Source organism: Thalassophryne amazonica, chromosome 18 (assembly GCF_902500255.1).
Source record: "Thalassophryne amazonica chromosome 18, fThaAma1.1, whole genome shotgun sequence".
NCBI lineage: Eukaryota > Metazoa > Chordata > Actinopteri > Batrachoidiformes > Batrachoididae > Thalassophryne > Thalassophryne amazonica.
The window spans coordinates 9,371,806-9,386,086 of NC_047120.1; the positions used below are offsets into that span (position 1 = coordinate 9,371,806).

A 14,281-nucleotide genomic window follows, 5' to 3' on the forward strand; every position below is an offset into this window, starting at 1 on the left:
AAAAAAAAAAAAAAAAAAAAATCAGTTTGATCATAAAATTAAAAAAAAGAAAGTTGTGTTGAGTATGACAACTCTTCATACATACTTAGTAGTTCATAATTTCCTACTACATTGAATGTCACTTCTGAGGCTGTTCTGTTATTCATTCATACACTTAAGAATATTCATGTTCTGAGTTTATAAAAAAACTTGTTCTGTAAAATAGCTCCTTTACTGTTGTGATCAAAGACATATTCATCAATCAATCAATTTTATTTATATAGCGCCAAATCACAACAAACAGTTGCCCCAAGGCGCTTTATATTGTGAGGCAAGGCCATACAATAATTACGGAAAAACCCCAACGGTCAAAACGACCCCCTGTGAGCAAGCACTTGGCTACAGTGGGAAGGAAAAACTCCCTTTTAACAGGAAGAAACCTCCAGCAGAACCAGGCTCAGGGAGGGGCAGTCTTCTGCTGGGACTGGTTGGGGCTGAGGGAGAGAACCAGGAAAAAGACATGCTGTGGAGGGGAGCAGAGATCAATCACTAATGATTAAATGCAGAGTGGTGCATACAGAGCAAAAAGAGAAAGAAACACTCAGTGCATCATGGGAACCCCCCAGCAGTCTAAGTCTATAGCAGCATAACTAAGGGATGGTTCAGGGTCACCTGATCCAGCCCTAACTATAAGCTTTAGCAAAAGGAAAGTTTTAAGCCTAATCTTAAAAGTAGAGAGGGTGTCTGTCTCCCTGATCTGAATTGGGAGCTGGTTCCACAGGAGAGGAGCCTGAAAGCTGAAGGCTCTGCCTCCCATTCTACTTTTACAAACCCTAGGAACTACAAGTAAGCCTGCAGTCTGAGAGCGAAGCGCTCTATTGGGGTGATATGGTACTATGAGGTCCCTAAGATAAGATGGGACCTGATTATTCAAAACCTTATAAGTAAGAAGAAGAATTTTAAATTCTATTCTAGAATTAACAGGAAGCCAATGAAGAGAGGTCAATATGGGTGAGATATACTCTCTCCTTCTAGTCCCCGTTAGTACTCTAGCTGCGGCATTTTGAATTAACTGAAGGCTTTTCAGGGAACTTTTAGGACAACCTGATAATAATGAATTACAATAGTCCAGCCTAGAGGAAATAAATGCATGAATTAGTTTTTCAGCATCACTCATCATTCATGTTCTGAGTTTATTAAAAAAAACTTGTTCTGTAAAATAGTTCCTTTACTATTGTGATCAAAAACATTCATGTTCTGAGTTTATTTTAAAAAACTTGTTCTGTAAATAGTTAATTTACTATTGTGATCAAAAAAATTGAATCTCAATTCTGAGGCTGTTCATAAATATTTATAGACAATTATTCATGTTCTGAGTTCATAAAAACATTCTGTAAATAGTTCTCTTACTTTTGTGATCAAAAACATTGATTTGAATCTCAATTTTGAGGCTGTTCTGTAAATAGTTTTCAAGTAAACAATAAATAGAGCAACTTCTGATAAATCCATATCAATTTCAGACTTAAAATAATGTACTGATTAAAGCTCCAGCAATTTTGGGTTAAACCACGCCCACTTCTGGTTTAGGCTACGCCCACTACAAGTACAGATACAGATCATTTAGATGGTTGAACAGATACCGATAGTGGTGTACTCGCTCATCCCTAGTCGTGACACCCCATATTTTCAGCCTGGAGTTTTGTCCGGGGTGTGTGTGTGTGTGTGCGCGCGCGCGCTCACTCGGGGTTGGTGTTCCTGAAGTTGGAGCAGAGGAAGAACTCACTTCATCAGTGTTTGTTTTTGTCCAGGTGACTTTGAGCTACGGAGGGTTTGAGAACAGAAGAAACGTGGTGTCCATTGGTTTCACTGGAGGGTTTTCACTGATAGAAGATCCCACAAGGTAAAAAAGAGTGAGAACGGGCTTTAATTATAATTGATTTAATAACTGATCATTTATTTCTCTGCATTTATGGTTTGTTCCTAAGTCACATGTGATGTACTTTGAAGGGGAGGTGCCAAATTGGCTGATATGTTTGTTTTTTTTTTTTCTTTTTACCCAGAAGTGGTTCAGGGTGCAAACACTTGAAATCAGCCCTTGTTGGACATGTTGACTGTGTCCGTTTGTCATGCTGACGTGTCCTTTTGTCATGTTGACGTGTCCTTTTGTCATGCTGACGTGTCCTTTTGTTGTCTTGACTGTGTCCTTTTGTCATGCTGACTGTTAAGATTCAGGGCCAGATATTTAGCAAAATTGAACCCAAATGTGAGACAGCCAAACCAGTGGAGGTGAGTTAAAAAAAAAAAAAACAAGTTTTAATACACAGTCAGTGAGGCAAAAATACAGAAACAGGAGAGTGAAATGATTCAACACAAATAGTCTTTATCCATGTAGGGGTGAAGTGTCATAAACAGAAAGTGTAGGGAAGGTTACAACTAAAATACAAACTAACCCTGAACACAGGGTGAGGGGGAAAAAACAGTAAAGAAAGCACAAACAAAAACAAAGTACAAACAAAAGACAAAAATGCTTAGAGCCCCTGGGAATTACATGAACATATTAACTAACAAATACACTTAAAGAATTGCAATGATCAGTATTATACATACCACCACGACATGAGAAGCATGAGCAACAGACTGGACCAGCAAAGACTAACTCAAAATGTGACCTTAATTAAATAACCAGCTGAACTAATAAGGCACTCCTGAACTGATTACACAACAAGAACATGTACTGACAAAAGGAGAACACAAGGGTGCAATAGAGAACAGACTTCCATGTGAAGAGAAATACAACACTTTACCCCAAGTCATAACCTGAACACTCCAGAGAAAGGAACTGCAAAAATCAAGTGAAACCTGAAGGACTGTTAACACAGAAATAAAGAACAAAGAAATATTACTTAAATTAAAAATGGAAGCAGATCTGAACAAACACCAAAAAAATAACCCATCGCAGATGGCTGCATGACACTGCCCACCTCCTAGAGCTGACCCCGACAGCTCAACCCCCCCCCCCAAAAAAAACGACTGGAGGAGGATACAAAAACAGAGGACATGGGACAAAAACAGAAACGCCAAACAAAAAAATCCAACAACCCCACCCCCCCAAAAAAACCATCACGGGCAGGAGGTGGGTGGTGGACAGGCGGCCACCAGCGAACCGGGGAGAACCAGCCTGGAAACCAGAGGTAACAAAACTGTCAGACACACAGTTCATAGGCAGACCTCCGTAGAAAGCGGTTGTTGGCGGCTGACTGGTGGGACAACCCCTGAACCAGGGTGCATCAGTCCAGGAACCAGGATTTACAAATAAACCATTAAACCAACCACCAGGCCTCTACTGGTGGCTGGCTCTCACTGCGGTATTGTATCACTTCCTGTTCCGGAGCACAGCGGTGCTTTGCTGTATCTGTTAGCTTTTTAATCTACATAGTTACATTGATCTAGATAACTAGATAACGATTTGTTTCACAGTGTAATCTTCACGTGCCTTAACTAAAGCACTCCCTCTGCTGAATCACCTCTAAATTATTTACACATTATTCACTTTGTGTGTTCTTAGGAATATGCTAGCTTAGCGCAGCTACTAGCTCTTAGCCGGTTTAGCATGGCGGCTTCTCCTGTCTCTCCCGCACTTTTCTGCTCTGGGTGTGAAATGTTTAGTTATTCCTCGGCCTCCTTTAGCAGTAATGGTACTTGTAATAAGTGTACCTTATTCGTAGCTTTGGAGGCCAGGCTGGGCGAACTGGAGACTCGGCTCCGCACCTTGGAAAATCCTACAGCTAGCCAGGCCCCTGTAGTTGGTGCGGACCAAGGTAGCTTAGCCGCCGTTAGCTGTCCCCCAGCATATCCCGAGCAGCCGGCAAAGCAGGCCGGCTGGGTGACTGTGAGGAGGAAGCGTAGTCGTAAACAGAAGCCCCCTGTACACCACCAACCTGTTCACATTTCTAACCGTTTTTCCCCACTCTGCGACACACCCACCGAGGAACAAACTCTGGTTATTGGCGACTCTGTTTTGAGAAATGTGAAGGTAGCAACACCATCAACCATAGTCAGTTGTCTTCCGAGGGCCAGAGCAGGCGACATTGAAGGAAATTTGAAACTGTTGGCTAAGGCTAAGCGTAAATTTGGTAAGATTGTAATTCACGTCGGTAGTAATGACACCCGGTTACGCCAATCGGAGGTCACTAAAATTAACATTAAATCGGTGTGTAACTTTGCAAAAACAATGTCGTACTCTGTAGTTTTCTCTGGGCCCCTCCCGAATCGGACCGGGAGTGACATGTTTAGCCGCATGTTCTCCTTGAATTGCTGGCTGTCTGAGTGGTGTCCAAAAAATGAGGTGGGCTTCACAGATAATTGGCAAAGCTTCTGGGGAAAACCTGGTCTTGTTAGGAGAGACGGCATCCATCCCACTTTGGATGGAGCAGCTCTCATTTCTAGAAATCTGGCCAATTTTATTAAACCCTCCAAACCGTGACTATCCAGGGTTGGGACCAGGAAGCAGAGTTGTAGTCTTACACACCTCTCTGCAGCTTCTCTCCCCCTGCCATTCCCCCCAATACCCCATCCCCGTAGAGACGGTGCCTGCTCCCAGACCACCAACAGCCAGTAAAATTCTATTTAAGCATAAAAATTCAAAAAGAAAAAATAATATACCACCTTCAACTGCACCACAGACTAAAACAGTTAAATGTGGTTTATTAAACATTAGGTCTCTCTCTTCTAAGTCCCTGTTAGTAAATGATATAATAATTGATCAACATATTGATTTATTCTGCCTTACAGAAACCTGGTTACAGCAGGATGAATATGTTAGTTTAAATGAGTCAACACCCCTGAGTCACACTAACTGTCAGAATGCTCGTAGCACGGGCTGAGGGGGAGGATTAGCAGCAATCTTCCACTCCAGCTTATTAATTAATCAAAAACCCGGACAGAGCTTTAATTCATTTGAAAGCTTGACTCTTAGTCTTGTCCATCCAAATTGGAAGTCCCAAAAACCAGTTTTATTTATTGTTATCTTTCGTTCACCTGGTCGTTACTGTGAGTTTCTCTGTGAATTTTCAGACCTTTTGTCTGACTTAGTGCTTAGCTCAGATAAGATAATTATAGCGGGAGATTTTAACATCCACATAGATGCTGAGAATGACAGCCTCAACACAGCATTTAATCTATTATTAGACTCAACTGGCTTCGCTCAAAATGTAAATGAGTCCACCCACCACTTTAACCATACTTTAGATCTTGTTCTGTTATGGTATGGAAATTGAAGACTTAACAGTATTCCCTGAGAACCCCCTTCTGTCTGATCATTTCTTAATAACATTATATTTACTTTAATGGACTACCCAGCAGTGGGGAATAAGTTTCATTACAGTAGAAGTCTTTCTGAAAGCACTGTAACTAGGTTTAAGGATATGATTCCTTCTTTGTTATGTTCTCCAATGCCATATACCAACACAGTGCAGAGTAGCTACTTAAACACTGTGAGTGAGATAGATTATCTCGTCAATAGTTTTACATCCTCATTGAGCACAACTTTGGATGCTGTAGCTCCTCTGAAAAAGAGAGCCTTAAATCAGAAGTGCCTGACTCCGTGGTATAACTCACAAACTCGCAGCTTAAAGCAGATAACCCGTACGTTGGAGAGGAAATGGCGTCTCACTAATTTAGAAGATCTTCACTTAACCTGGAAAAAGTCTGTTGCTCTATAAAAAAGCCCTCCGTAAAGCTAGGACATCTTACTACTCATCACTAATTGAAGAAAATAAGAACAATCCCAGGTTTCTTTTCAGCACTGTAGCCAGGCTGACAAAGAGTCAGAGCTCTATTGAGCCGAGTATTCCTTTAACTTTAACTAGTAATGACTTCATGACTTTCTTTGCTAATAAAATTTTAACTATTAGAGAAAAAATTACTCATAACCATCCCAAAGACATATCGTTATCTTTGGCTGCTTTCAGTAATGCTGGTATTTGGTTAGACTCTTTCTCTCCGATTGTTCTGTCTGAGTTATTTTCATTAGTTACTTCCTCTAAACCATCAACATGTCTATTAGACCCCATTCCTACCAAGCTGCTCAAGGAAGCCCTACCATGAATTAATTAATGCTTCGATCTTAAATATGATCAATCTATCTTTATTAGTTGGCTATGTACCACGGGCTTTTAAGGTAGCAGTAATTAAACCATTACTTAAAAAGCCATCACTTGACTCAGCTATCTTAGCTAATTATAGGCCACTCTCCAACCTTCCTTTTCTCTCAAATTCTTGAAAGGGTAGTTGTAAAACAGCTAACTGATCATCTGCAGAGGAATATTTCAAGAGTTTCAGTCAGGTTTTAGAATTCATCATAGTACAGAAACAGCATTAGTAAAGGTTACAAATGATCTTCTTATGGCCTCTGACAGTGGACTCATTTCTGTGCTTGGTCCTGTTAGACCTCAGTGCTGCTTTTGATACTGTTGACCATAAAATTTTATTACAGAGATTAGAGCATGCCATAGGTATTAAAGGCACTGCGCTGCAGTGGTTTGAATCATATTTATCTAATAATTACAATTTGTTCATGTAAATGGGGAGCCTTCTTCACAGACTAAGGTTAATTATGGAGTTCCACAATGTTCTGTGCTAGGACCAATTTTATTCACTTTATACATGCTTCCCTTAGGCAGTATTATTAGAAAGCATTGCTTAAATTTTCATTGTTATGCAGATGATACCCAGCTTTATCTATCCATGAAGCCAGAGGACATACACCAATTAGCTAAACTGCAGGAATGTCTTACAGACATAAAGACATGGATGACCTCTAATTTCCTGCTTTTAAATTCAGATAAATCTGAAGTTATTGTACTTGGCCCCACAAATCTTAGAAACATGGTGTCTAACCAGATCCTTACTCTGGATGGCATTACCCTGACCTCTAGTAATACTGTGAGAAATCTTGGAGTCATTTTTGATCAGGATATGTCCTTCAATGCGCATATTAAGCAAATATGTAGGACTGCTTTTTTGCATTTGTACAATATCTCTAAAATTAGAAAGGTCTTGTCTCAGAGTGATGCTGAAAAACTAATTCATGCATTTATTTCCTCTCGGCTGGACTATTGTAATTCATTAATATCAGGTTGTCCTAAAAGTTCCCTGAAAAGCCTTCAGTTAATTCAAAATGCTGCAGCTAGAGTACTGACGGGGACTAGAAGGAGAGAACATATTTCTCCCATATTGGCCTCTCTTCATTGGCTTCCTGTTAATTTTAGAATAGAATTTAAAATTCTTCTTCTTACTTATAAGGTTTTGAATAATCAGGTCCCATCTTATCTTAGGGACCTCATAGTACCATATCACCCCAATAGAGCGCTTCGCTCTCAGACTGCAAGCTTACTTGTAGTTCCTAAGGTTTTTAAGAGTAGAATGGGAGGCAGAGCCTTCAGCTTTCAGGCTCCTCTCCTGTGGAACCAGCTCCCAATTTGGATCAGGGAGACAGACACCCTCTCTACTTTTAAGATTAGGCTTAAAACTTTCCTTTTTGCTAAATCTTATAGTTAGGGCTGGATCAGGTGACCCTGAACCATCCCTTAGTTATGCTGCTGTAGACTTAGACTGCTGGGGGGTTCCGATGATGCACTGAGTGTTTCTTTCTCTTTTTGCTCTGTATGCACCACTCTGCATTTAATCATTAGTGATTGATCTCTGCTCTCTTCCACAGCATGTCTTTTTCCTGATTCTCTCCCCTCAGCCCCAACCAGTCCCAGCAGAAGACTGCCCCTCCCTGAGCCTGGTTCTGCTGGAGGTTTCTTCCTGTTAAAAGGGAGTTTTTCCTTCCCACTGTCGCCAAGTGCTTGCTCACAGGGGGTTGTTTTGACCGTTGGGGTTTTTCTGTAATTATTGTATGGCTTTTGCCTTACAATATAAAGCGCCTTGGGGCAACTGTTTGTTGTGATTTGGCGCTATATAAATAAAATTGATTTGATTTGATTAAACACAAAGTCCATAGGCCGACCTTCATAGAAAACCGGAGCTGGCCGCCAACAGAAGGAGAATGGCGGAGGATGAGGAGACCAGCTGAAACCCCTTGAAGGAAGGAAAGGCTGGCTGAAGTTCCCTGAAGATGTAGGGGACTGGTTCTTTGGCCGGCAGGAGCCCAAGACAAAAAGTGGGGACTGGCCCGTTGGGTGACCTCCTGTGCAGCCCTCCTGGGCCCACCGTGGAGACTAATTTGGGGCCGCGCGATCCTCCTGAATCCATGGTGGAGACCGACGAGGAGCCACGCAACTCTCCTGGGCCCACGGTGGAGACCGACGAGGAGCCATGCGACCCTCCTGGGCCCACGGTGGAATCCAACGTGGAGCTGTGAGAGCACAAATACCATGTTCGTCATTGCCATTTCCCTCTAAACACTGACTCCTGAACTAGAACATTTGAGATCTGGGGTAGATACTGCTGCAAGTCTCTCAACAGAGGATATGCATTAATTTTCCATAGACGGACTCATATTTGTTCGGGAAAGTACGAAGGCTCTTTTACACTTATAAATACTTTGCTCATGGCGGTCACTGACATCTAAACATTGACTAGTACATGAGAAAGCAGTTCTGCTAATTTCTCAGTTCAGAGAAGTTGAGCTGGATGTCCACGTAGAGACCGTCATGTCTTTCTCGAGGGAAACATTAACACTTGCGTATGAGCTACTGTGCTTCAAGCCAGATCCGAAGTAATTAAGCTCACTTGGCTCTCCATTGTCATAAGAATCATTACATTGACTGAAGTTTGGACTGGTATGGACTGGCTTTTGAGAAGCATTTGTCCTCACTGTATTGTCACAAGAACCTATAGTCAGAGTGAGATTGGACCTGATGCAATCTGGATCTGGGGATATATTAGCCCAATCAAAACCATCAGAAGGTATGAGCGATATTTTGACTGCGATTGGAACTGGTATCCTCTGGGTTTTGAGAAATGTCAGAACAATCTGTATCATCAGGAGAATCAGTATCATGACAAAGATTGGGAATGGGATGAGCGGGATCCTGAGATGTCGTAGACCTTTCTGTTTGAGACTGTTTGTCTAGGCCTGCCCCCAGGTCCATATTGTGCAGACAGCAGGATCCTGAGTGATTACCATTACTTCCCTCAAGATTGTCTTTGGAACTGCTTAGGTCACTGTTACCAGCTACTACATGGCCAGCTACTCTGACTTAGAGGATACCATGTCTGTTTTTTTTCTAAAAGAACTTACTCAACTGTGAGAGGTTGAAGCCCTGTGGCAGTATGAGTTACTGCAGGATCAAAGAAGCTAGCTGGAGGAGGGAGGAAGGACGGCTCACTCCTCCATAACGTCCTCAGGGGTCAGGATGGGCTTCCCCTCTGTGACGTCACTGGAGGCAGAGTGGGTGTTCCCTGCTTCCTCATCGGAGCAGCTGGGCTCGCTGAGAGACCTGTCAAGAAAGTCACAATCATTATAGATGATCCCCACCCTGGAACCTAGAGACATCTCCACAAGACAACCAGACTTCTCCTTCTGAGCTGGCTCAGAGGAAGGGATGAGAGGGATGTTGGCCATTGTTGTTCCCCGCTGGAAGTCTCCTCTGATGGCCTTAGTGCAGCTCCACTTCCTTTGCTCGAGCTGGTGGTGCTGGAGACAGGAACGGATTGGCGCGAGTGAAGCTGAAGCCAAGGAGAGTGAAAGTGAATCTGTGTGGAGTAGCCGGAGGCACCTTGGGCATGGATGACACCCATTCCCAAGGTGCCCATCTTACAATAAAACGCTTTGAGATCCCGGGCCCAGTCTGGGGGGTTAACGCTTTCCAACACTTCACAGAAGAGAGTTCAGGGAATATCGTCACTGCCCAAGCGTGGGTGCTAACCACCGTATGGGCAGTAGCCAGGTATCGCTTCTTAAGGTTCTTATAGTTTGTACCATGGAAGGAATTGTAGCAGAAGAATTGTTCACAAAACCTTTCAAACACTAGGAAGTCCAGAAAGCTACCTGCAGGATCCATATTCTGACTTTTCATCTCAGGCGTGAGTGAAACCTGTGGCGAACTGGCCGGAGCTGCTGAGTGCGATATTGTGGAGGACCCTGGTGATGATGACGGGACTGAACTGCACTGAAGACTCTGGGAGGTGTGGCTGTCGGCCCCAGGTCTGCTGGAAGGCTGAACGCTGGGTAGTTGTGGAGGGCGTGGTAATGGGAGGAGTGAACAGCAGAGTTTCTGAGTCATGTGCGTCTGCTTCCTGAGCTGATAAATAGTCCTCAGGGCTCCTCACCCAATCAGGAAGTCTCTTCCTCTCAAACCAAGCTCCTACAAGTGCAAAGTCTGGAAATAAGACCACAATCCATCTATTCTGCACCACCAGATCCAGTGCTTGATCCACAAAATCAGTTTTCTGGCTCGGGTGTAGCAGCAATGGTAACAATTAAACAAATTATTAAATTCAGAAAAAAACAGCCTTAAGCTTAGAAAGTTCGGACTGCTGCCTGCTGGGTTCTGGCGTGGCTGGTCCATTCTGTCAAGATTCAGGGCCAGGTATTTAGCAAAATAGAACCCAAATGCGAGGCATTTTGTTGTCTTCAGTGTCCTTTTGTCTTGCCAACTGTTTCTTTTTGTTGTGGTCCTTTTCTTGTGCTGTGTCCTTTTGTCGTCTTGACTGTATCCTTTTGTCATCTTGCTGATGGTGTCCTTTTGTCGTCTTGACTGTGTCCTTTTGTCGTCTTGCCGACGCTGTCCTTTGTCGTCTTGTCAACGATGTCCTTTTGTTGTCATGCTGACAGTCTTTTTGTCTTGCAGACAGTGTCCTTTTGTCGTGCTGATGCTGTCCTTTTGTCATTGACACTGTGCAGGTTTAAGACTGTCCACTGCCATTTGTATCCTGAGACTGAATGGTGTCCGAAGTCCAGTGGTCAGCAGAAGAACTGAGGCCGCTCTGAGCCCCCGGCGGTGGTTCAGCTGTCTGCACCTCCAACTGAAAACGTTTTGATTGGCTCTTTGTCACCTCAGAGTGGCGTGTTTATGGCAGCGTAATGGAGAATGATCTTTTTTAGACGACACACCGCTGATGTCATAAACCAAAGAATGACTTCACAGAAGACAAGTGGTGGAACCACGAGTTTGTGGAAGCAGAATTTTATTCAGTCAGACTCAACTTACTGTTTTATTTTTTATTTTTACTTTTAAAGAGGTAGTTGTCTGTTTCCTACAGCAGTATTACTTTATTCTTACTATATAGCTCACTTAATAAAACTATTTACAAAACTGCGTGTGCACGCATGTGTGCAATGTAAATCTGCTGTCACATGATGAGATGGTTTGAAGGTCTCCATCTAAACTGGCAACATGAAGAGGGGCGTGACTGTTCATGGATCCGAGTTATGGGCCTTTCACACCGCACGCATTATTTGCATGTTTTGATGCATCCCCTTGCGTTGGATGTGACGGGGGGGGGGGGGTGTTCCCACGTCACTGTCTGGCTTTTCCAAAAGCCTGAAAAACCATTACAGTTGCCATCTTGGATTCATGTCTGCTAAAACCAGAAGGAGGCACCTGTCACCCTGCTGGGAGAAGCTTTTTTTCAGCGACTGTTCGGCGTGACGCCGAGGCAGCACTCAAGGGTGCAAAACCTCTGTTTGTATACGGATTTTTGTCAGTTTATATCATTATATAAAACTACTAACTTATATACGAGGTCTATTAGAAAAGTATCCGACCTTATTATTTTTTTCAAAAACCATATGGATTTGAATCACGTGTGATTACATCAGACATGCTTGAACCCTCATGGGCATGCGAGAGTTTTTTCACGCCTGCCGGTTACGTCATTCGCCTGTGGGCAGTCTTTGAGTGAGGAGTGGCCCACCCTCTCGTCGATTTTTCATTGTTTAGGAATGGCTCAGAGACTGCTGCTTTATTTGATCAAATTTTTTTCAAAACTGTAAGGCACAACTGAGTGGACACCATTCGATAAATTCAGCTGGTTTTTGGTAAAGATTTTAATGGCTGATGAGAGATTTTGGTCTGGTAGTGTCGCCGTAAGGACGGCCCACGGCGCCTGATGGCGATCTGCGCTTCGAGGCGGCAGCGTCTCGCCGTTTCAAGTTGAAAACTTCCACATTTCAGGCTCCGTTTATCCAGGAAGTCGTCAGAGAACAGAGAACTTTCAGAAGAAGTCGGCATGAGGAGTTTATTCGGACATTCCATTGTTAACGGACATTTTGTAATGAAAGAACGTGCGGGCAGAGTCGCATGTCGGGGCGGACCCAACCGCGGGGGGTCGCGACAGGAAAACATCTCCGTTGGAAACCTTATCGGGCAAGTTGGAACATGCCCAAGCTGTTAAACAATTTCTCAGTTACTCACTTGTTGAAAGCCATCAAAAGCCGCCTGAATTTTACAAATGGTTTTCAACACGGAGGTGTTTTTCCTGTTGCAGCGCACACAGATTTGCCGAGTCGTCACGGAAACGACTCGGCGAATTTGTGCGCACGTCTTTCATTAAAAAATGTCCTTAAACAGTGGAATGTCCGCATAAAGTCCTCATGCCGGCCTCTTCTGAATCTTCTCTGTTCTCTCACGACGTCCTGGGTGAATTAAGCCTTAAATTAGGATGTTTTCAGGTTGAAACAGGCCGACGACGGTGCCTGAAAGCGCTGCACGACGTCCTGCTCTGTGGGAAGTCTTTACAACGACAGAAACACCCCATAATCTGTCATCAGCCGTTAAACGTTTCACCGAAAACCAGCTTAATTTCTCAAACAGTGTCCACTCGGATATTCCTCACAGGTACAGAAAAAATTTTGATAAGGCATCGCGCGCCGTCTCGAGCAGCGTGTGAAACAAAGGAATTCAGCCGAGAGGGCGGGACCACATCTCACTCAAGCCCTGCCTACAGGGAAATGACGTCACCGACACGCGTGAAAAAACTCACGCATGCGCACGAGGGTTCAAGCATGATTGGTGTAATCGCACGTCATTCAAATCCATATAGTTAAAAAAAAAGGGTTGGTTTATTATCTAATAGATCTCATATATCTATAATAGATAAAACATTCAAAAATGAAGAGATATAGTTTGTAAAATAAAATACTTTGAGGTAAAATTAAAGCACTGTGCAAAATATTAATAATATAATGATAATATAAATATATTTATATTATCACTGGTGGCATTTGAAGGTGCTGCATTTTGGTTTGGGCATTTCAAACTTTAGAGTTGAGTTGGTCTGATTTTGGTATTTGCCATTATGCAGTCTTGATCTGGTGTGATGGTCTTTTTTTTATTTATTTATTTATTTTTAACCTATTGCATCAGTTTTAAATGACCTACAAGTGGCAAGGGACTTTTCATTGACAACAGATGTATAATTTACTGAAAGCAGAAAGGGTGTAATTATTGATTAGTTTTATAAGACACATTTAGAATTTGATAAATGTAGAATGAAAACAGAATTAAAGTCAGTTAATACAGACAGTACAGTTGTGGAAACTTGTAGACAAAACGTACAAGATAGTAAAAAAAATTTTTTTTTTAAAGAAATCAAGACTTGAGTCACATTTTGTTCCACTATAAGAGTCAAATCCCACAGTTTTAAACCACGAAAAACTGACCAAAGTGACCATTCAGAATGCACCACTTTAAAAATTTCAAGGGGGGAGGCATGCTCCCCGGAACCCCCTAGGGGACCTCGTGCCTTCATAGTGAACGTTTTATTTGTAAAGGGTTCAATCAGTTTTTACTTTTACCAAAAAACTACACTTTTCTTAATTGTTACTTCTGTGTTTACAACAAAAGACTCAGTTTTAAATAACTTAGATGATTTTGTTTTTTGTTTTTTTAAATGTTTTGTGTTTATATTTTAAGAAATAGATTTCTTATCTTAACGCATGAGGAACATAGCATTTGCTATGCAGGGAACCTAAATACAGACACTCCAAAACTTCCACTGATGGAGCAGAACACCAAAACCTGACGTCCAGAGGGAAGAAGAGAACATCTCTGATCTTCAAGATGTGAGGAAAGTGGCTCCAAAAACTCCAGCAATTTGAGGTTGAAGCTGCAGGGGAGACTTTCATCTGGTTAAATGTCATGAGAGTTCAGCTCACCTGTCGTCTCTGAAAACCAACCCCTGCTGCTATGCTTCGAAATAAAACAAAGGCTCTTTAAAGAGCAATTATTTTATTATTTGACAATGCTGGTTCATTTTGTGTGCTAACATTAAATGAATGAATCAAAAAACATCTCCATGAAGTCAAAGTTCAGTCAATCAGACGCACAGGTAGAAGAAGCCCCGCACCTAT

The 14,281-nt window shown here is 42.5% G+C and overlaps 1 protein-coding gene across 1 annotated transcript in view; it reads left to right on the forward strand.

The window, feature by feature from the left end:
- Positions 1 to 11,307, forward strand: part of rfng (RFNG O-fucosylpeptide 3-beta-N-acetylglucosaminyltransferase) — a 51,404-nt gene extending 40,097 nt beyond the window's left edge. The window contains exons 8-9 of the mRNA XM_034194230.1: positions 1,788 to 1,879; positions 10,832 to 11,307. Of these exons, the coding sequence (XP_034050121.1) occupies positions 1,788 to 1,879; positions 10,832 to 10,907 (168 nt within the window). The 3' untranslated portion in view covers positions 10,908 to 11,307. The remainder of the gene's footprint in view (positions 1 to 1,787; positions 1,880 to 10,831) is intronic.
- The last annotated feature ends 2,974 nt before the right edge of the window (positions 11,308 to 14,281 follow it).